Source organism: Drosophila willistoni (genome assembly GCF_018902025.1).
Source record: "Drosophila willistoni isolate 14030-0811.24 chromosome XL unlocalized genomic scaffold, UCI_dwil_1.1 Seg142, whole genome shotgun sequence".
In the NCBI taxonomy this organism is placed as follows: domain Eukaryota; kingdom Metazoa; phylum Arthropoda; class Insecta; order Diptera; family Drosophilidae; genus Drosophila; species Drosophila willistoni.
Genome location: NW_025814053.1, coordinates 2,334,420 through 2,355,194, shown reverse-complemented (window position 1 = coordinate 2,355,194; position 20,775 = coordinate 2,334,420). Strand labels below are relative to the sequence as shown.

General features: G+C 36.0%; 2 protein-coding genes across 3 annotated transcripts; both read left to right on the top strand.

Annotated features, from left to right (window-relative positions):
* Nucleotides 1-8,373: 8,373 nt before the first annotated feature.
* LOC6653008 lies at nt 8,374-10,313 on the top strand. Of its 2 annotated transcripts, none has more exons than XM_015176460.3 (5): nt 8,374-8,614; nt 8,757-8,956; nt 9,314-9,533; nt 9,734-9,971; nt 10,062-10,313. In XM_015176460.3, the coding sequence occupies exons 1-5, from the start codon at nt 8,389-8,391 to the stop codon at nt 10,177-10,179; spliced, it is 1,002 nt and encodes a 333-aa protein (XP_015031946.1). In that variant the 5' UTR covers nt 8,374-8,388; the 3' UTR covers nt 10,180-10,313. The 2 variants fall into 2 exon arrangements, with proteins under 2 accessions (XP_015031946.1, XP_002075388.2); XM_002075352.4 differs by having other exon boundaries at nt 9,314-9,575.
* A 5,660-nt stretch (nt 10,314-15,973) lies between these two features.
* Nucleotides 15,974-16,691, top strand: LOC124460550. The gene is made up of 3 exons (XM_047011576.1): nt 15,974-16,410; nt 16,474-16,545; nt 16,616-16,691. Exons 1-3 carry the CDS (start codon nt 15,992-15,994, stop codon nt 16,689-16,691), a joined length of 567 nt encoding a protein of 188 aa, XP_046867532.1. The 5' UTR covers nt 15,974-15,991.
* The last annotated feature ends 4,084 nt before the right edge of the window (nt 16,692-20,775 follow it).

Sequence of the window (20,775 nt, the reverse complement as noted above, 5' to 3'; positions counted from 1 at the left end):
CCCCCACTCTGTCAGCCTAAAAGAGCTGCTAAGCTGAGCCACAATTCATTCCATTAGTAAAAACAAATGAAAAAGAAAAAACCGAAAACTTTTTTCATTAAATTAACTTAGTTATCTTTTCATATCATCAACCCTTATTTTCTACACTTAGTCAAAATATTATCTTCACCGTATATACATACATATAGTAATTTTTGTTTAAATGTAACACACACACACACACACATCTAAGTATTATTGTACAAATTGTTTACCTTAATTTTAATTGTATTATTTTTACACACATAAAGATTTTTTTTTTCGTTTTGTTAAAGCATCATTGTTTTATATAGAAATCATATGTTGTAAATTGTTCCGTCCAAAAACAAAAAAAAAAAAGGAAATCACAAAACAAAATACAAAAAAAATACTATAAAGAAACACAATACAAAAGCAAATTAAAGCGAAAAGCTAACCAAAAAAAAATAAGAAAAGAAGAGAAGAAAAAGAAGTTTTAAACATTATTAGCCCTTAGCAATTTTATATATTTTTTTTTCAATTTTACTTCTATTTTTTTATTATTGTTTTTTTTTTTTTTGTTCTTTTTGTAGTCCCTGCCATATACATATTCTAACACTATGCCATATATAAACCGATGTGACCCAAAACTAGTTGCAATTATTTGATCACAATCCAGTTTACGATGATAAAAGGCCTTAAAACATATTACAAAAACAAAAAGAGGCAATTTCGTATCTCTAGTGTCAAAAAGTTATATCCATAAGGAACAAATCATTTTTGAAAAGCAAAAAATTCCCAGTATTCGACTTGGAATCACCCTATAGCAAATGAACAAAACACACCGCAAATCCTCTGCAAATCGCACAATAAATCAAAGTTATTGTAGTTGGCTTGATTGGATCCCCATCCGATAGAGGTCTCATTGTCGTAGCATCAGCTTGGTGTTTCGTCGATCTAGTCCTAGTTTGAAATTCGAATCATGTGTTTGCAAGGATTTTAATCGGTCATTCGGCCAAGTCGAATGAAAACGAATTTTCCACTTTGACACATATCTTTCTTTGCTTTTCTTTTCTGCACTGCACTGCCAATTAATTTGTTTGTTATGAGAACCAATAGCTTCCAGCGATTCTAAAGTGCCATAAAAGCACATTCACATTACACTCACACACCCACACACACACAGACACACATACAAAGTTAATAAACAATTATTTGCAATCAATCATGAATGAACCATATTGGCATGCCACGAGCTTAAACTTCCCTACTTAACTGTTTGCGCTTAATGATTATAATGGGAATGAGAATAAAAAACAAGTATATACATATATTTATATATAGTTATTCACACACATATATATATATATACATATTGATAACGACTATTCAGTTTGAGATCATGATTGATTGACTTGCCAGTTTGTAATGCCCTTGCAATGCGTAAAACTTGTTAAAGGTTATAAATTTCTTAATTTGGAATGATTGATCCATCATAGAAATAGTGATGATATGGAAAACTTCGCTATTATTGCAAGGATATAGAGCGACCTTCGGCTAGTCCGAACTTAAATCTCCCAGTCCCTATAATCCTGGTTTGAATTTACTTGTTATTTTTAAATATACATATATATATATTCTTTTTTTATGTTTATTTAAATCAATTTAATTTAATGTTAGATAAAGTAAGCTATTCTAGTCAGACATACCAACACAGACACACACACACACTCACATTGTAGCAAACAATTTTGCCATTTTGCTCCAATCACAACTCAAACCTAAGGCTAAGCTGAATGTACTAAATATTAAAACTTGTAATATCAAAGAACAGAAACAAAAAACTAAAACAAAATTAAGATGCATTTTTTTTGTGTTTGTAACAATTACATAGGTACTACGTATATACTTATATATATATATATATATATATATATATGCATGTATGTATATGTATATATATGTATGCATGTATGTGTGTATATAACATAGATATACACATATATATATATATATATATATATTCATATGTATAGCGCCGGTTAAGTGTAATGCAAAAGCAACAAATAATACACAAATATATATACATACATATATGTATATATATATATATATATTAAATTTAAATAAATTTAAAATATAAGACATCAAGAAAAACAAAAAGTTATACAAATTGTTTATGCTGCTTTTATGAAACAATTCGCTTCTATAAATACAAAACTAAAAAGAAAACAACAAAAAAAACGCAAAAAAATAAAGCAACAAAATTTATAAAACCAAAAAAAAAACAAAAACATAAAATGAAAACTTGTAAGCAAATCGTCGAAAAAGAAAAACAAGATTTTTTGTCCAAAATTTCTCTCTATATACATAAAAATTGTATGAATGTCTGTCCCACCTGCCTAGCCTCACTTTATATATACTTACTTACTTACCACATACTTGCCACGCCCCTCACCTCCCCGCTTTGTCGTCCCCCCACCCCACCCTTACACTCATCTTTGCATTTTTTTCTCAATTTTCACACAACTTTCCATTATAACAAATAAAAAATAAAAAAACAAAAATGATTTGCACCAAACTAAACAAAAAAAAAAAAAAAAAAAAAAAAAAAAAAAAAAAGAAAACTCGAGATTAACGAAACAATGAAAAAAGGATTAAGAAACCTAAGCAAAAAGGAAGAAGAAATGGGAAAATAGAAGATATGAAAAATTGAATAAATAAATAAATCGCCACCGCCGCATAATTGTTAACAAATTGTATCAGTTATTTAACGTAGTTGTTGTGTATGTATGTATGTAAGTATGTAGATGTGTGCTTACTTTAACAAAAACAAAAAACAAATACCATAACGAAGCGAAACGACGAAAAAAAGAAGCAAACAAAATTCGATAGAAAGTAATACTCTCGATTCATGTTGTTATCTAAGATCTAGTGATATAATTTCCTCCTCCTAAGTTTGAACTTTTATCTTCCATTGAGCATTGAAACTTAAGTTCATTTTCATATTGAGCTAATTACCAATACCCTTGCGGCTAACCCTAAGTAGTTCATACATATACACTATATACATGCTATATACGTAACCGATTTCAGTCGGCCTAAGGATTTAGAATCGAGAATATAAGTATATATATGTATGTGTATATATAGGAATATGGTATACGGGTGAAATTTCAAGGGTAAAAGTTGATTATTAAATCCCAGACACACACACACACACACACACACACACACACACACACACACACACACACACACACACACACACACACACACACCCAATCACACACGTCATATATATAGCAAATGCCAGTAAAAAAGCTGATAAATAAAAAAGTATTGAGCATACATATATAAAGCAAAGCATATACATACATAGTATATACATACCTACCCATACATGCATATACATATACGAGAACCTATGTAAGACACATTGTGTTTCTTAGTAATATTCTATATACATATATATATATACATATATTTATTTATTTATTTTATATACATATGTATTTTTAGTTGCTTTTGCGTGCTTATTAATTAAACTACATATATACACATACATATTCTCATCAACCCCTCCCTCCCTCCCTCCATCCATCATCTTGACTATTGTCCTCTCTATCTATCTCTTTCTCTCGATATATCTGTATCTTACTCCTTCCTCCTTAAATCCGTCTCCACGGATCTGTTCTACGTAACTTTTTCTTAAGTTGATTTTGTACCTTGATTTTACACAAATTATACCGATAATGCAAATTGAAATTATAGTTGCCATGTAAAACACTTTAGTAGTTTTTATTATTATCATTATTATAATTATTATCATATTCTTAAGTAAACCGAAACATAAAAACAACTTGAAATGAAATGAAAGAAAATATTATAAATATTCAAAAAGAAAAAAGAAAAAACGAAAGAATAAAAAACCATAAAGAAGCAAAGAAAAACAACATCAACAGAAACTGACAAAATTAATTTAAAAAGATAAACAACAATAACAACAACAAAATAATTTATTAATAAACCCACACATATTATGGAAATGACATAAAACAAAATAAAAAAAGTTAAATGTCTTCATTACTTTGGTAGGATAAACATGGGCATTGGATGTCGTGGATCTGATCATCTTTCCCCGTCCCATAAACTTGGCTTGTGAGAAGATGAATTCCAAGCTCCATCAAGCAAGATTAGCACTAATTTCCCGCTTAATCGTCTCATTTATGTCATCGTTTTAGTACGAGGGCGGTATAAATCCTGCGAATATTTTCAGTTTCTCTGATTTGAGTTTCCGTGCTAATTTCATCACCAATGCGATCAATTTTGTTGGTATTCAAAGGTCAACCAAAATGTGGGCTAGATCCAAGCAATGAATTCTCAGGAAGACTGAGACCAATTGATTTGAATGAGTTCTTATGTCTTTAATAACGAATGCGATTCTCTAAATCTCTGGACTCGGATTTTCCAATGCCCTACGATGTCTGCAGACAGCCTTGAGATGTCCTTTTTTAGATTCGCTTGCAATCTTTGCGGTTGTTCTGTTATTCCAAAGCGTAGGAATTTGTATGGAATCCCTTTCATGAGCAATGCTTCAACTAGCTCTGTTGTTTTTATTGGGGTTTCTACCTTTTGTTATAAAAAATTCGATTTTTTTTTACATTTTACATATTTTATATGATATATGTTTCAAGAATACTGTGTCAAAATTTTAGTTGATATCCGTAAAAATACGAAAGTTATCGGACATTAAGTGGAGCAGTATCAAGCGCATTTTCAACTACGTTTTTGGAGCTCATAGAAATCCTACAGGGCGCAAAAATTAAGCAATCGCGATGGCATTTTTTACACATGTTCTTTCGGATATTGTGCAACGCTGGTAGTCGAATATTAAAAATTGTTAATTTAAAAAATTGCTTGGTAACGAAAAATAGGCAAAAAATCATTTTTTTTCTAAAAAAGCTCATAACTTTTTAATTTTTCATCCTTTTTTCCCAATTCTACTACCAGCGATCCGAAGTGTCTACATTAAGAAAAAATTGGGTTCAGACTTCATTTGCGAACGGTAGGACTTCTATAAGGACGAAATGGGAATGCCCTTCTTGTATTCTGATAACCGGCAATTGTTGACAAATTTTAGCGAAGTCTGCTCATGATAGAACTTGGTGGTTTTCGAAATAGCTATGTATACAGACAACCTGCTCACCTTTTATGCTGCCTATGATTTTAAATCTTATAAATTATTAAGAAGCCCTGAAGCCCGGCTAAAACCCAGTTTTGATTTATAAAAATAAATAAAATATCAAATCAAATATACTTATATTTTCCCATTTAAGTATTTCGAAGATTCATATCCAAATCTTGTCATATGGATCAACGCGAACTCCTCCTAGACCGTTAAAGCTAAAGGAAATTGCATGCTTACTAATGCGAATCGTCCCTCATTTAATTTATTTTTTTTTATTAACTGCAAAAGAGTTAAGATTCAAACAGGATCGCTTCGGGTTGCGGCATCGTGTCCCATGAAGAATTACAGGAACTTCCGTTCAATATCAAGTTGTGGGGCCAAATGTCCTTTCTCAGTTGGTTTTGAAGGAGCAGCTCTGCTCAAGAATTGAACTACAGTCGTCCGACGGTAGCCAGTCTTCTGGTATTGAGCTCTCTTCTGGATCAAGCAGTGAAATTTTTTTGGAATCAAGGTTCAGACAGGTGCTCGAATCCAGTGAGGAGGCTTTGCAAAGCACCTCGCTTGAGTCGTGTAACTTGGCGATGTTTTATGGTTATGAAGCTGCCGATCTGCTACCATATATGAACTTAAGATAGAGCTGAAAAGTCTGGTCAACATTCAGCTGGGAACATTGGAGGTTTCTGCTTCATCCATCGAATGGATGTATGGAATAGGCATGCGGTATGGGAGGCTGCAATATTAAATCCAGACCACGCTCGGAAGGGAAGTAGAACCAAATGATATAAGTGGTCAGCGGCCCCCTTACGTAAACATACTCCCAGAGAACAGGCCGTTTATTCTGGTCGTTTCTTCCTCGGAATGTGTTAAAACTTTTGCGATCTGCTAGAAGAGTTCTTTGGGATTTTTTTGGATTTCAGAAACGTTCGCTGCTTAAATTTTAATGAGGTCACTCCGATGACCAAGTACAATGGCCCGCTCTTCATCGCAGCAGCCAATGAAGACACCATGGAATGGGTGGCGCGCAACGTATGTGCCAGGGAGCCGTATCAGGCCGTCAGTCTTATAAACTTCCTACACCTAACACCGGCCAGAGTTACATGGCCAAAGGTCGAGGAGTGTTTGCAGCGAATTCCCAAGCTCCTGGAACTGCAGAAATCCGATATTAAGATCCGTCTTAGGATCAGAGTTCTGCAGTTCCAGGAGCTCGAAAATTCGCAGCAAACACTCCTCGACCTTTGGCCACGTAACTCTGGCCGCTGTTAGGTGTAGGAAGTTTATAAGATGGGCAGTCATCAGCCGGTGACGTCTCCGAAATTTGCCTGAACAGGTTAAGATCTGGATGGATGATCGAATTTGAATATCTGCATTATCCTAGAAGAGAAAACTTGGTTTTAAATTATACTTACTAAGTCAAATCCTTTCTATTCCCTCCAATTATTGTTTTCACTTACCAGGATATTTTTCTTTTCGTTTTTGGTTGTTTTGTTTACTTTTTATTTAATTTTGTGTTTTTTTTTTAACTTAATTATACCGAAACTGATGTTTTTACTTTGTGCTGTGCTTTGCTACTGAAATGAATCCGAATCGAATCTGGTGTATTGAAACTGGAAATGACAGAAGAAAGACAAGGCCTACTTTTATTTTAAATTAAACATAACAGTTTATTTTCATATCGATTTTTATACCCTTGCAAAATGGGTATATTAATTTATATATTCATTCTCATTTGAAAAATGTCCTCATTTTGATATGGGGCTATGAAAAGGGGGAAAATTTTTGAAATGTACTCTGAATAAAAAATTGTCCTCGAAGCAAACATTGTTTTAGAGACTTTTTAAGTTACAAGGCTTAGAAAGGACTATAAAGTTGTTGAAAACAAAAGTTTAATTTTTATTCCCTTTCCTTGATAATAGTGCTCTTCAGATATTTTTACTACTACTACTACTAAGAAAATGTCTCTTATGATTATTTTTTTAGAGTTTAAGAACTTAGAATGAAACTTTTATATAGACATTTGATCGGGAAAGTAGCTATCTATATACAGATTTATGTATTACATGGGGGTCTATGGTTAATTCACTGTTTTGAGATAAGTGGGAAATGATTTCCTCAATAAAACGGCTGCACCTCAAACTGACACTTTAAAGTTTTTGTTTTTTGTTCCTTTCGATTATTGTAAATTATGATTTTTAGAAAATTCTGTGTAGGTATTTTAAAAAGTAAATTTTTATTACTTTATAGTCGTACGGGAGTCATTAATAATTCAAGAATGTTTATATAGATTTTTAAATGAAATAAAGATAAAACAAATTGTGTAAACTAGTTAAAATTCACAAAATTCAATATGATTTCATACATTTTTTGTACAGGGTGTAAAGTTTTAAATGAAATCTTTTTAAATTGTTATATTAAGTAATCAATGGATGAAAGGAATCAACCTGCAAATACAAGTCACTAGCCATAGTAGAAATATGTTGATATCGTGTGCCAAGTCGGAAAAGGACTTGGAACTTTCGAAATACATTAAAATTGTCAGTCTCCATCCGACTGTTAAAGCCCTTTAGAGAAAGCAGAGGTGTGTGTTTGTATATTAATGAAATGTTCAATTGTTTTCCTTTTTTCTTCTTCTATATATGTACAATGTACATACATATATAGGTATGTATGGTAGTTATTTTTCAATGTCATAAAAATTGCGTTTGTTCTTGAAATTTACGCAACATTTGGCGCTTCTTTTGTGACAGTTGCTCGATGATGTTGATGATGATGATGTCGATGATGTCGTTTATGATGGCGTCAACCTGTAATTGTAATCGTTAGGCCCCACCGCCCACTCGTTGAGGATTGTCTAATTGCAAGAGAACTTCCAATTTCAGTCAATATGCCCATGAACGGATCTTGTCATCCAAACACACACACACCACACAGTGAAGAAGATACTCTTTCATACTGATAGATGTATTTATGTATCTCAATCCAGTTAAACCTTTCATTTGGCAGAGCTTGAGGCCAGCGAAGCATATAAAAGCCATGGGTAAACTGTAACCATGTTTCAGTTGCTTTAACAAAATTTTCGCGAACACATCTCAAGTTTTGAATTCGAATTTTATTTAGTACATTTTTGTTTTGTTTTTTTTTTTTGTTGTTTTGGTTTTTTTCCCCCCATTTGTTTTTGGTGTATTCGATAGTTTTGCATCACAATGTCTTTTATTGGTAATACTTCAGATCTGGAGTGTGAAAAGAATGAGTATCCTAGATCGCCGCGTCCTACAAGTGGCATAGTGACCAAAGTGGCTGCCCATAAGCTATCTGCAGAGCCCAAATGGTCGGATAAGCGCATTTCTGGACAACAACAGCAGCAGCAACAACAACAAGATGATGATTCCGATTCGGAAATATCATCGCCGGATAATTTCCTAACCAAGGGTAATTATCAATTTTCTATGATTGAAAACAAAAACTTCCAAATATAATCGCATGAACTTCAGTGCTAATATAAACATCTATATAGACTAATTGCCCTAAGAACGCTTCTCTAATCCCTACTATCTGTTATGACTATGTTTAGGGGCCTTCCTACTGACACCCTCCTATGAACTATCCATGGAACGAGCCGCTTTAATTTGTGAAAAAATGAGCTTCAAGGGCTGTTTCAGTTTGACGAAAACCGCTACAGGAATTCTATTTAAATTCTCACATCCAGATGACTATCAGGCGGTGTTCAAGAAGGGATTCCATAAGGTGACTGGGGCGCGGTTCTATCGCAAAGTGAGTATCAAATCGAATCCAACCGAATCAATCATATCCCCCCGCCCCCCCCTACCGCCATCCATCCAAAAAAATGCATTAATCCAATCATACTAAAAACGAAACGAAAAATCAGAGTAAAATCAACAAAAAATCAAATAAATTTATTCCAGCAATCATTGTCGCGAAGTGTGAGTATAATGCATCCTTCATACATACATACTATAAAATCCATATATCCGCATTATATACTAAGTAGGTATACATACAATTGGCTACTCCGATTCATTCAATCCAATCTTCACTGTCCACTCTCTTTGTGATTTTGTCTCGTCTACCATATCCCACTTCCACTTTGATCTTGTACGATTTCCATAGATTGCCATACCTTGCCGACCACGCAAAACCTTCACGCTCTATGTACTGGATGTGCCCGAGGACTTGCCCGTCGAGGATATCCGACATGCCATGTACAAGTTCGACTCGGTTGTCGAGGTGGTGCGTCTGCATATCTACTCAAGCATCACCACATCCAACATATCGGGCAGCAATATTGCCGGAGCCGGTGGTTCATCCGACAAGGGCGTGGGCGTTGAAGGTGAGCAGACGTTGCAGACTTTGCGCAGAGCGGCCATAAGAAGTAAAGTATATATGAAAAATTATCAAAATTCTACTAACAACAATCAAATATATGCATCTCAAACTAATCGGAAATAGTATCGTAGATTTCTAAATGGTGATTGGAAATTGGTTTCCATTCAAATTGATAAACAATTTGACAATTTGAATAATTTGCAGGCAGCAGCTCCAAAAACATTGGTCTAGGTGGTGTCAGTGGTTCTGTGGCCGATCAGGTCGAGAAGGCCGAACGCCCGGAGAGACGTGAACTGCCGCCGGCTGTTATACGCATCACATTGGCCTCAATGGACGAGTATAATATATTATTGCAGAACGGCTTGAACTTTTATGACGCCACATTCTTTCCAACCGATGCGAATATCTCCCTAAAAGGCGCCAAAATTGACTACAAGCGGAGGTAATCAAACACCCTTCCTGCCCTACCCCTGCCTGCCCCATCTAATTCCCCACTGATTTATGGCATTTGCTTGGCTTGTCTTGTCCACAGAATGTTGGATGGCTCGATACCGGGGCGTGTGCGCGAGTTACTTCCCGTTTTCGATGCAGCTGGCTTCTGCAAATTGCCTCCACCCACCAGTAAGCTAATTAAGCCACCGAGGTCATGAATCCATCGACGAGTTGGTGACGGCGGGGATCGCCCCTCACCCACACGCCTCCTGCCTCCCCGCCCATTCCCCTCTTCCCAAGCCCACATTGACGACGATGACGACGACGACGAAACAAAAAAAAAAAAAAAACCAAAAAGAAGAAAAACAAAAAAAAAACCAACAAGCAACATTTCTATTCGAATCTTTTTTTTTTGATTATTTAATTTTTTCCCCATTTTCTATTATTTTGTTTCAACGGATGCGTTTCCGTTGATTCACCGCTCGATACATAATAATTCCTCTTTTGGCTATCCAATATTATTTCTTTTCCCATTCTTTACCCATTTTATTTTTTTTTTATATCCCCATATATGGTGGCATATGGCGTCTAATTTGTTTGATTGTCTAACAAAATAAAATAAAACAAAAAAACAAAACAAACCAAAAAGAGCGAGAACAAAATGAGAAAAACACTTTTCAATGGCAAAACGGAAATCAAGCAACTAATTCAATTTTGATAATTCCATTTCTTCTCTTGTTTTCATTTATATCCACTCTCATCTCTTTTTATATCTTATAAACAATAATATCATATGGACATACATATATGCATATTATTTGATATATAGTTAATATATAACTGACAAAATGCGTTCAAGACGCACATTCGGAAAAGGGAAATTTATTCAAATTGACTTTGAACTCCTTTGCTCTCTATGCTAGGGAATAATTTCGAATAAAATTATTAATAAACCTCAAAATATCAACTTATTAAGTTGCTCGTAATCGTAATCTGTTTCAGTTTATTTTGGACCAGGTTGAGGGTCACTAAGTAAATTTCAATCAGAAAGGAGTTTTTCTGATATTGTTCAAAATCTATAATGTCTATTTATTCAGAGGAAAGCCGAATGATTAGATCGGGTTGGGTGCTACATGGACCTGTTTGTGGTCCATGGTGGCGTCAGATTGAATTACCTAGCGGTTTGTATCCTCCATGAGATGACATGTTTGGCATAAGCCAGCGATTCATTTGTCGCTCATTACACTAGTCTACAACCAAAGTAAACGTCCGAATTGAAGAGGTATTATCATAACCTGATGAGGAACTCGATGGTGGCCGTTTTCGAGAAGCCAGATCTTAGGCACATTATTGCACTATGTCTTCAAGTTCACTAGTAAACTATTGTTATTGAATCAAATATAACGTATACGCACTGTGTGTCAGCTATAGTAATCAACTTCGTGATCATAAGCCAATGATTAATGTTAATTGTTGTTAGTCATGGCGAAAGTTGATAATTTCAGATTTCAGATGCTGACTTTTAGGTTGCCTTTTGCTGTAATTTCCACACATGGCTATAAACCAATTATAGGCCGTCCAAGTATCTGCCCGCGAGGGCCGTAAGGAAAACCCGCCACTGTCTGTAACATTCCGACGATTCGTTTATGACACAAATTCGTGTCTTTAACATTGATTTCTGCCAGTTTCTCCCTCTGAAATTGTTTTTTTTTTTTTCGTTTTTCACTAGAGATTATGGTGATTATTTTTGGAATGGCTGCAAATAGCTAACTTTGTTTTGCCCATTTCTTCTAATCAAATGTCCTGAATCTCAATCATTTAAGGATTTGTGTGGTATGTGGTGCCATTAAAGCGGTTTATGAATTTTCTTAAACCCGCCACTGTGTAAGACACCCTATAAATTGTGTATACGCCCAAGTGGCCCATACGACAACAGGACATATGCCTGTTTCGCGCGAACCGAGCTGCCCAGAAATAAAAAAAAGGCGACAAACGATTAAAATATAGAAAACACAACTAAACACAAACTAAATATGAAAGAATAAAGGTTTTTAGAAAAGAAAGAGAAGCCTCTGATCTGATTACGGTGTTAAGAATTGTAAGTTTGTAGTCCGAACACAAAACTCGAAAATGTTCAGATAGATCTCATTGGTTCAAGAGACCAGGTATTTCTATTTCATACTACTACCATAGGTTTGTGCATAAAGGTTGCACCAAAATTATTTTTCGATTATTTAGAGAAGGAAGATTGATTATAGGAATGCCTATGATGTTGACGTTGCGGTCCCAATTTCTAGATTGGAAATAGCTTTTAAACTGATTTGCTTCGATGGGACTCATTTTGAGGTGACAATATGCAATATCTGTACTCTAAGATAGGACGGACTAATAAAGTAGATAGAATTTTGGTTGTGGACGGTTCGTCAAAGTCTTTTGACCATCGCTTTACAAACCCAAGAACACTCATAGCTTTACTAACAGTAGTAGAAATATGAGGTGATCCGATCCGTATGAATCAGATCAGGTCTGTGAGGAGTTTGCGTTAATCCCTCTGGACAGAGAGACATGGCATTGCATTGCACACATCTGATTAAAATTAATATACCCTGGGAACAAGGGAATAAGAAGAGAAGGCCTTTTATATCAGATCAGTAACGATACGGAAGATAAGAGACACTAGTTTTATTCGATTGCTGAGAGGTATAAATATTAACACCGCTTGATTTTCCTTCTTATTACTTCCAGTTTCAACAATAACATTATGAATATTTAGTTATTTTAAGTTTGTGTTATTTGTTCTACCCTTGCAAAAAGGGCATATTAATTGTGGTCAGAAGTGTGCAACTCATAGAAGGAAGCATCTCCGACCATACAAAGTATATATATTCTTGATCAGCACGACGAGACGAGTTCAAATAGCCACGTCCGTCCGTCAGTCCGTCTGGATCAACGCCAACTCCTCCTAGACCGTAAGAGCTACAGATCTGAAATTGAATGCATGTAGGCTTGTATATATGATATAGTGATTCGATCCGGATGAATACGAGATATACAACCTGTGCAGTATATTTAAAACTCGTCTCGTCGTGCTGATCAAGGGTATAGAAATCGATATAAACAAATTTTCAATTGAAAATAAAAGTAGGCCTTGTCTTTCTTCTGTCATTTTCAGTTTCAATAACCCAGACCCGATTCGGATTCATTTCAGTAGCAAAGCACAGCACAAAGTAAAAACATCAGTTTCGGTATAATTAAGTTAAAAAAAAAAAACAAAATTAAATAAAAAGTAAACAAAAAAAACCAAAAACGAAAAGAAAAATATCCTGGTAAGTGAAAACAATAATTGGAGGGAATAGAAAGGATTTGACTTAGTAAGTATAATTTAAAACCAAGTTTTCTCTTCTAGGATAATGCAGATATTCAAATTCGATCATCCATCCAGATCTTAACCTGTTCAGGCAAATTTCGGAGACGTCACCGGCTGATGACTGCCCATCTTATAAACTTCCTACACCTAACAGCGGCCAGAGTTACGTGGCCAAAGGTCGAGGAGTGTTTGCTGCGAATTTTCGAGCTCCTGGAACTGCAGAACTCTGATCCTAAGACGGATCTTAATATCGGATTTCTGCAGTTCCAGGAGCTTGGGAATTCGCTGCAAACACTCCTCGACCTTTGGCCATGTAACTCTGGCCGGTGTTAGGTGTAGGAAGTTTATAAGACTGACGGCCTGATACGGCTCCCTGGCACATACGTTGCGCGCCACCCATTCCATGGTGTCTTCATTGGCTGCTGCGATGAAGAGCGGGCCATTGTACTTGGTCATCGGAGTGACCTCATTAAAATTTAAGCAGCGAACGTTTCTGAAATCCAAAAAAATCCCAAAGAACTCTTCTAGCAGATCGCAAAAGTTTTAACACATTCCGAGGAAGAAACGACCAGAATAAACGGCCTGTTCTCTGGGAGTATGTTTACGTAAGGGGGCCGCTGACCACTTATATCATTTGGTTCTACTTCCCTTCCGAGCGTGGTCTGGATTTAATATTGCAGCCTCCCATACCGCATGCCTATTCCATACATCCATACGATGGATGAAGCAGAAACCTCCAATGTTCCCAGCTGAATGTTGACCAGACTTTTCAGCTCTATCTTAAGTTCATATATGGTAGCAGATCGGCAGCTTCATAACCATAAAACATCGCCAAGTTACACGACTCAAGCGAGGTGCTTTGCAAAACCTCCTCACTGGATTCGAGGACCTGTCTGAACCTTGATTCCAAAAAAACTCACTGCTTGATCCAGAGGAGAGCTCAATACCAGAAGACTGGCTACCGTCGGACGACTGTAGTTCAATTCTTGAGCAGAGCTGCTCCTTCAAACCAACTGGGAAAGGACTTTGGCCCCACAACTTGATATTGATCGAAAGTTCCTGTAATTCTTCATGGAACATGATGACGCAGCCCGAAGAGATCCTGTTTGAATCTTTTTTCTATTGGAGTTAAAAAGAAAATTAAATAAAGTGAAAAATAAAGTATACAGATGAAATGAGAACGTTGTGTGTAGGGGAAAAGCAGGCATAATATACAGGTTTTATGCGTTGCACACTTCTGACCAAAACTAATGTACTCTTCCTGCAAGGGTATAAAAATCGGTCTAAGGGCTTTAATGTTATTTATGTTTTTACTTATCGAAATTCGAGATTGTATCTCTATCTCAAGAACTAGATCTAATGCGAACAAACTGCGGATTCGGGATCAGCACACTCAAATAAACAACAGAAAAACAGAAACTTCATCTAACAACGATAGTTCGTTTTTGTCCTGAATTCAGGATTGCGTTTTCGATTCGATTTCGATTCGATCATTTCACTTAATAAGAAGCCGAGTCAAAATACCCATGTCCATCTGTTTCGATCAACCTCATGTCCTCAGTATAACAGCTATTGAGATGAAACATCTTATTAAAGTCGCCAAGTATTTGGCTTAAAGTCCAAAATAATTACGGAGTTGTGTTGGAGCTATTACATACATCTTGAAGGTAGGTTCAGATTCAAATTCATTCATTCATTCAAAAGAATGAATAAGTATATCTGGTCTATGTTATCCATGTTTTACATCATTTATTTATCACACCGTGTAAAATTGCCAATCACACAAAGTAAATAAAAATTTCTCGCCAATTTTTTCACGGAAAGGAACTAATCACCTGTTTTTGAAAATCGATTAAAGGCGGAGGGAATGCATTAGTCATTCATTCATCATATTGAACTAAAATTACAATTTTCTTCCATGAATTTTTCGATTTTATGCCAATTACTTTAAAGATTAACTTCTTAAGTCGCAAAGGATAATTCTTCGTTATTTTTTTATTCGTTATTCTTTTTCTTTTCCTTATGAATTTTCTCCTGTTTTGATTTTTAGATCTAGGGCAGACTATCAGGGTTCACTTTTATAGTATTATTGAGTTTCTTCTTCTTCTTATAACTTACTTTATAATTTAATTACAAATTTTATATTTTGGATGGTCAAAGTGTAATTACAGCTAAAGATATTGTTAGCTGTAAATTGAGGTTTCTAAATAAGAGTTTTGAAAATTGTCATTCTTCGCATACAGCTGACACCTGGAACAATATTTAGCTCGATTGCACCAGGTAGGACCTGGAGTATACCCTATTAAAGACGCCCAAACATATGTAACAGGCAAATGAAATGTTTTTTTTTTATTAACTCCAATAGAAAAAAGATTCAAACAGGATCTCTTTGGGCTGCGTCATCGTGTTCCATGAAGAATTACAGGAACTTTCGATCAATATCAAGTTGTGGGGCCAAATGTCCTTTCCCAGTTGGTTTGAAGGAGCAGCTCTGCTCAAGAATTGAACTACAGTCGTCCGACGGTAGCCAGTCTTCTGGTATTGAGCTCTCCTCTGGATCAAGCAGTGAGTTTTTTTGGAATCAAGGTTACGACAGGTCCTCGAATTTAGTGAGGATGTTTTGCAAAGCACCTCGTCTGAGTCGTGTAACTTGGCGATGTTTTATGGTTATACAGCTGCCGATCTCTGCTACCGTATACGAGCTTAAGACTGAGCTTCAGAGTCTTCTCAATATTCAGCCGGAAACATGTGAGATTTCTGCTTCTGATGTAACGTTGGCCGATTCAGATCTCATAGCAGAAGTTGCTGGTCTAGGCAACAAGAAACAAATTAAGCCGGTTGTGTCTTGCTATGAAGGCAACAATTTTGTGTGCTTGATACTATTTTCTCTCGAAGCCGAGGATATCGATAATTCGGTGTCAGACCCAAGTATTGAAGTTGTGTCGCTCGAAGGAAGCGAATCTTCCGTCAGTGAGCTGTCCTCAGGATCTAGTAGCGAATGCGTACAGCCATCCACGATTGATTGCAAACGTGGTATTAAACGAAAAGGCCAGGGACATGGAAAACCCATAGAGACTAAACGGTAAGTATTAGGAATAGGAAATCAAAACTCAGTATGACTGAATATTCCGTCTTTTAAAAATAGGTTGAAAAAGCTTCTCGAATCCAGTGAGGAGCGTTTACAAAGCCCCTCGTATGGATGTATGGAGGAGGCGCGGTATGGGAGGCTGCAATATTTAATCCAGAGTATGAGGCCGTCAGTCTTATAAACTTCCTACACCTAACAGCGGCCAGAGTTACGTGGCCAAGTGTCGAAACTTGTTTGCAGCGAATTTTCAAGCTCCTGGAACTGCAGAACTCTGATATTAAGACGGAGAAATGGGCAGTCATCAGCCGGTGAAATTTTGATGAGAACGTCACCGAAATTTGCCTCAATGAACAGGTTGAGATCTGGATGGATGCCGAGAGTGCGAAACTCATCAAGAAGAAGCTCCTCAAACTATGTTTTTGGATGATCGAATTTGAAATTGTCCTAGAAGAGAAAACTTGGTATTATATTATACTTACTAAGTCGTCTTGACTTTCTATTCCCTCCATCTATTGTTTTCACTTACCAGGATATTTTTCCTTTTGTTTTGGGTTTTTTTGTTCACTTTTTATTTAATTTTGTTTTTTTATTTACTTAGTTTTATCGAAACTGATGTTTTTACTTTCTGCTGTGCTTTGCTACTGAAATGAATCCGAATCGGATCTGGGGTATTGAATCTGAAAATGACAGCAAAAAGACAAGGCCTACTTTTATTTTCAATTGAAAATTTGTTTATATCGATTTCTATACCCTTGATCAGCACGACGAGACGAGTTTATATAATCATGTCCGTCTGTCCGTCCGACTGTTTCAAAGCAAACTCCTTCTAGACCCGTAGAGCTACAGATTTGAAATTTTGCACGCGTGCTTAAATATACTGCACAGGTTGTATATCTCGTATTCATCCGGATCGAATCATTATATCATATATACAAGCCTACATGCATTCAATTTCAGATCTGTAGTTCTAACGTCTAGAAGGAGTTGGCGTTGATCCAGACGGACTGACGAACGGACATGGCTGTATGAACTCGTCTTGTCGTGCTGATCAAGAATATATATCCTTTACATAATCGGGGATGTTTCCTTCTATGCGTTGCACACTTCTAACCAAAATTAATATACCCTTTTTGCAAGGGTATAAAAATCGATATGAAAATAAACTGTTATGTTTAATTTAAAATAAAAGTAGGCCTTGTCTTTCTTCTGTCATTTCCAGTTTCAATACACCAGATTCGATTCGGATTCATTTCAGTAGCAAAGCACAGCACAAAGTAAAAACATCAGTTTCGGTATAATTAAGTTAAAAAAAAAACACAAAATTAAATAAAAAGTAAACAAAACAACCAAAAACGAAAAGAAAAATATTCTGGTAAGTGAAAACAATAAATGGAGGGAACAGAAAGGATTTGACTTACAATTAGTAAGTATAATATAATACCAACTTTTCTCTTCTAGGATAATGCAGATATTCAAATTCGATCATCCATCCAGATCTTAACCTGTTCAGGCAAATTTCGGAGACGTCACCGGCTGATGACTGCCCATCTTATAAACTTCCTACACCTAACAGCGGCCAGAGTTACGTGGCCAAAGGTCGAGGAGTGTTTGCTGCGAATTTTCGAGCTCCTGGAACTGCAGAACTCTGATCCTAAGACGGATCTTAATATCGGATTTCTGCAGTTCCAGGAGCTTGGGAATTCGCTGCAAACACTCCTCGACCTTTGGCCATGTAACTCTGGCCGGTGTTAGGTGTAGGAAGTTTATAAGACTGACGGCCTGATACGGCTCCCTGGCACATACGTTGCGCGCCACCCATTCCATGGTGTCTTCATTGGCTGCTGCGATGAAGAGCGGGCCATTGTACTTGGTCATCGGAGTGACCTCATTAAAATTTAAGCAGCGAACGTTTCTGAAATCCAAAAAAATCCCAAAGAACTCTTCTAGCAGATCGCAAAAGTTTTAACACATTCCGAGGAAGAAACGACCAGAATAAACGGCCTGTTCTCTGGGAGTATGTTTACGTAAGGGGGCCGCTGACCACTTATATCATTTGGTTCTACTTCCCTTCCGAGCGTGGTCTGGATTTAATATTGCAGCCTCCCATACCGCATGCCTATTCCATACATCCATACGATGGATGAAGCAGAAACCTCCAATGTTCCCAGCTGAATGTTGACCAGACTTTTCAGCTCTATCTTAAGTTCATATATGGTAGCAGATCGGCAGCTTCATAACCATAAAACATCGCCAAGTTACACGACTCAAGCGAGGTGCTTTGCAAAGCCTCCTCACTGGATTCGAGCACCTGTCTGAACCTTGATTCCAAAAAAATCTCACTGCTTGATCCAGAAGAGAGCTCAATACCAGAAGACTGGCTACCGTCGGACGACTGTAGTTCAATTCTTGAGCAGAGCTGCTCCATCAAAACCAACTGAGAAAGAACATTTGGCCCCACAACTTGATATTGAACGGAAGTTCCTGTAATTCTTTATGGAACTACCTGGTTCAACACGATGCCGCAACCCGAAGAGATCCTGTTTGAATCTTAATTCTATTGCAGTTAATAAAAAAAATTCAATGAAGTGAAAATTAAAAAAGTATAAAATTGAAATTGGTATATTAATTTTAGTCAGAAGTGTGTAACGCATAGAAGGAAGCATCTCCGGCCATTAAAAGTATATATATATTCTTGACGAGATGAGTTTATATAGTCATGTCTGTCTATCCGTCCTTTTGGATCGACGTCATCTCATAGACTGTAAGAGCTAGAGCTGAAATTTTGCATGTGGGCTTGCACAGGCTGTATATCTCTGATTTAGCCGGATCGGACCACTATATCATATAGCTCCCATACAAACGGCAAAGTCACAAACAGTGACTTTTCTCAATAACTTCGCTATATTAGGATCTATTGTGGTGAAATTTAATATTGGTGAGTTTACTGCACCCTTAAAAACAGTACCAAATTATATAGCTCCCATAGAAACGATCGGTGGAAAACAGTGGTATAGGTAAGGAAAGAGTTACCAAAAAAGTTGCAAGGGTATACAAAGTTTGACGTGGTCGAAGTTAGCCCCGGCCCTCCGGTTTTTACTTGACTTGTGTCATCTGTAACAATACAGCTTATTATCAGCTAGAAAAAATAGATTCGTTGTATTAACTTTAATAACAATAGAGTTCCTTAAATGGTGTCTTAATATAAAAATACAATAAAGAAATCGCGAGGACCTAAAAGTCTACAAGTCAATATAAACTCAAGAATTTTTGTTTAAAGCTTAATTTAATAAAAAAGTACAAAACGGAAAGCAAATTTATTTCAATTGGACCAACGCATGCGAAATATACTGAATAAAATTGAAAGAAAATGAATAAATTAGTATTCGCTTAAACGGTTTGGAATGGAATGCACCTTTTAAACTTGTCATCTATGTTTAGTCACTGCTCTGGATGTTATAGTCTCGATTTAGTCGAGATTAATCGCTTTCGGATCTATCCGTCCGATTCATCCCTTAAACCCTCAATTGGATTCATTTGGAGAGATGTTGTAGGCCAGCCATAGTATGCTTAGGATCGTTGTCTTGCTGAAAACTATATAAGCTGTCTGATTCTTCAGTGAAGCGAAAAGATTCGGGGAAAAAAAAATTTTGTCCATGACTGAATGCATTTCCCAAGGACATTTTCGTCTCTATAAATTTGTTTAGTTGGTTAAGGGCTTCTATGCTATAAAAAGAACTTTGATTTGATCAAAGTAATAAACTCTTGGCTTCTGCCTGTTACGTCATGACAAATCGTTGGGTATTATGATGAGACGACAAATAAATATGACACATTCGATTTTATAATACTTTTACGATTTTTGCACTTTATTTAGTTAATTGATTTAGGTTTGGGCTTTTTACTTTTGTTTAGGCAAAACATACATCAACGTTTATGTAGTCCGATATATATATATAAATACATATATTAGGGCGGAACAATTTGCATGGAGCCAAAAAAACAAAAGAAACATATGAGGCGTATTCAAAAATCTGGTTCCACTAAGAATTTGTATTCAAGTTATTTCCAATTAGATTTGTGTAAATTCTAATTCATTTCTTTACAACAAATTTCATAAATTTATTCCGAGAATCGAAATCGTGCTTTGCAGCGGGGGTTAAATTTTCTGGTGGTGAAAGTTTCTTAGAATACTTCGGAGGATCCAAATTTTTGTATACGCTTTTGGCTTTGAAAAAATTGATCCGCCCTAATATATGTGTGGATCTACATGTATATAATCATAAGCATATAATTTAGCATACTGTCGAATGTCTTGTTGTTGTTGTTGTTTTGTATTTTTAAGTATAATAATCAAAACAG

What these genes read in the sequence shown, in the direction of transcription:
- LOC124460550 (XM_047011576.1), top strand. Translation starts at nt 15,992, where the DNA reads ATGGTTATACAGCTGCCGATCTCTGCTACCGTATACGAGCTTAAGACT. An exon ending in AAACCCATAGAGACTAAACG is followed by an intron (nt 16,411 to 16,473) that starts GTAAGTATTAGG and finishes TTTTAAAAATAG; the next exon opens with GTTGAAAAAGCTTCTCGAAT. An exon ending in GGATGTATGGAGGAGGCGCG is followed by an intron (nt 16,546 to 16,615) that starts GTATGGGAGGCT and finishes TACACCTAACAG; the next exon opens with CGGCCAGAGTTACGTGGCCA.
- LOC6653008 (XM_002075352.4), top strand. Translation starts at nt 8,389, where the DNA reads ATGTCTTTTATTGGTAATACTTCAGATCTGGAGTGTGAAAAGAATGAG. An exon ending in GGGCGCGGTTCTATCGCAAA is followed by an intron (nt 8,957 to 9,313) that starts GTGAGTATCAAA and finishes CGATTTCCATAG; the next exon opens with ATTGCCATACCTTGCCGACC. An exon ending in GCGCAGAGCGGCCATAAGAA is followed by an intron (nt 9,576 to 9,733) that starts GTAAAGTATATA and finishes AATAATTTGCAG; the next exon opens with GCAGCAGCTCCAAAAACATT.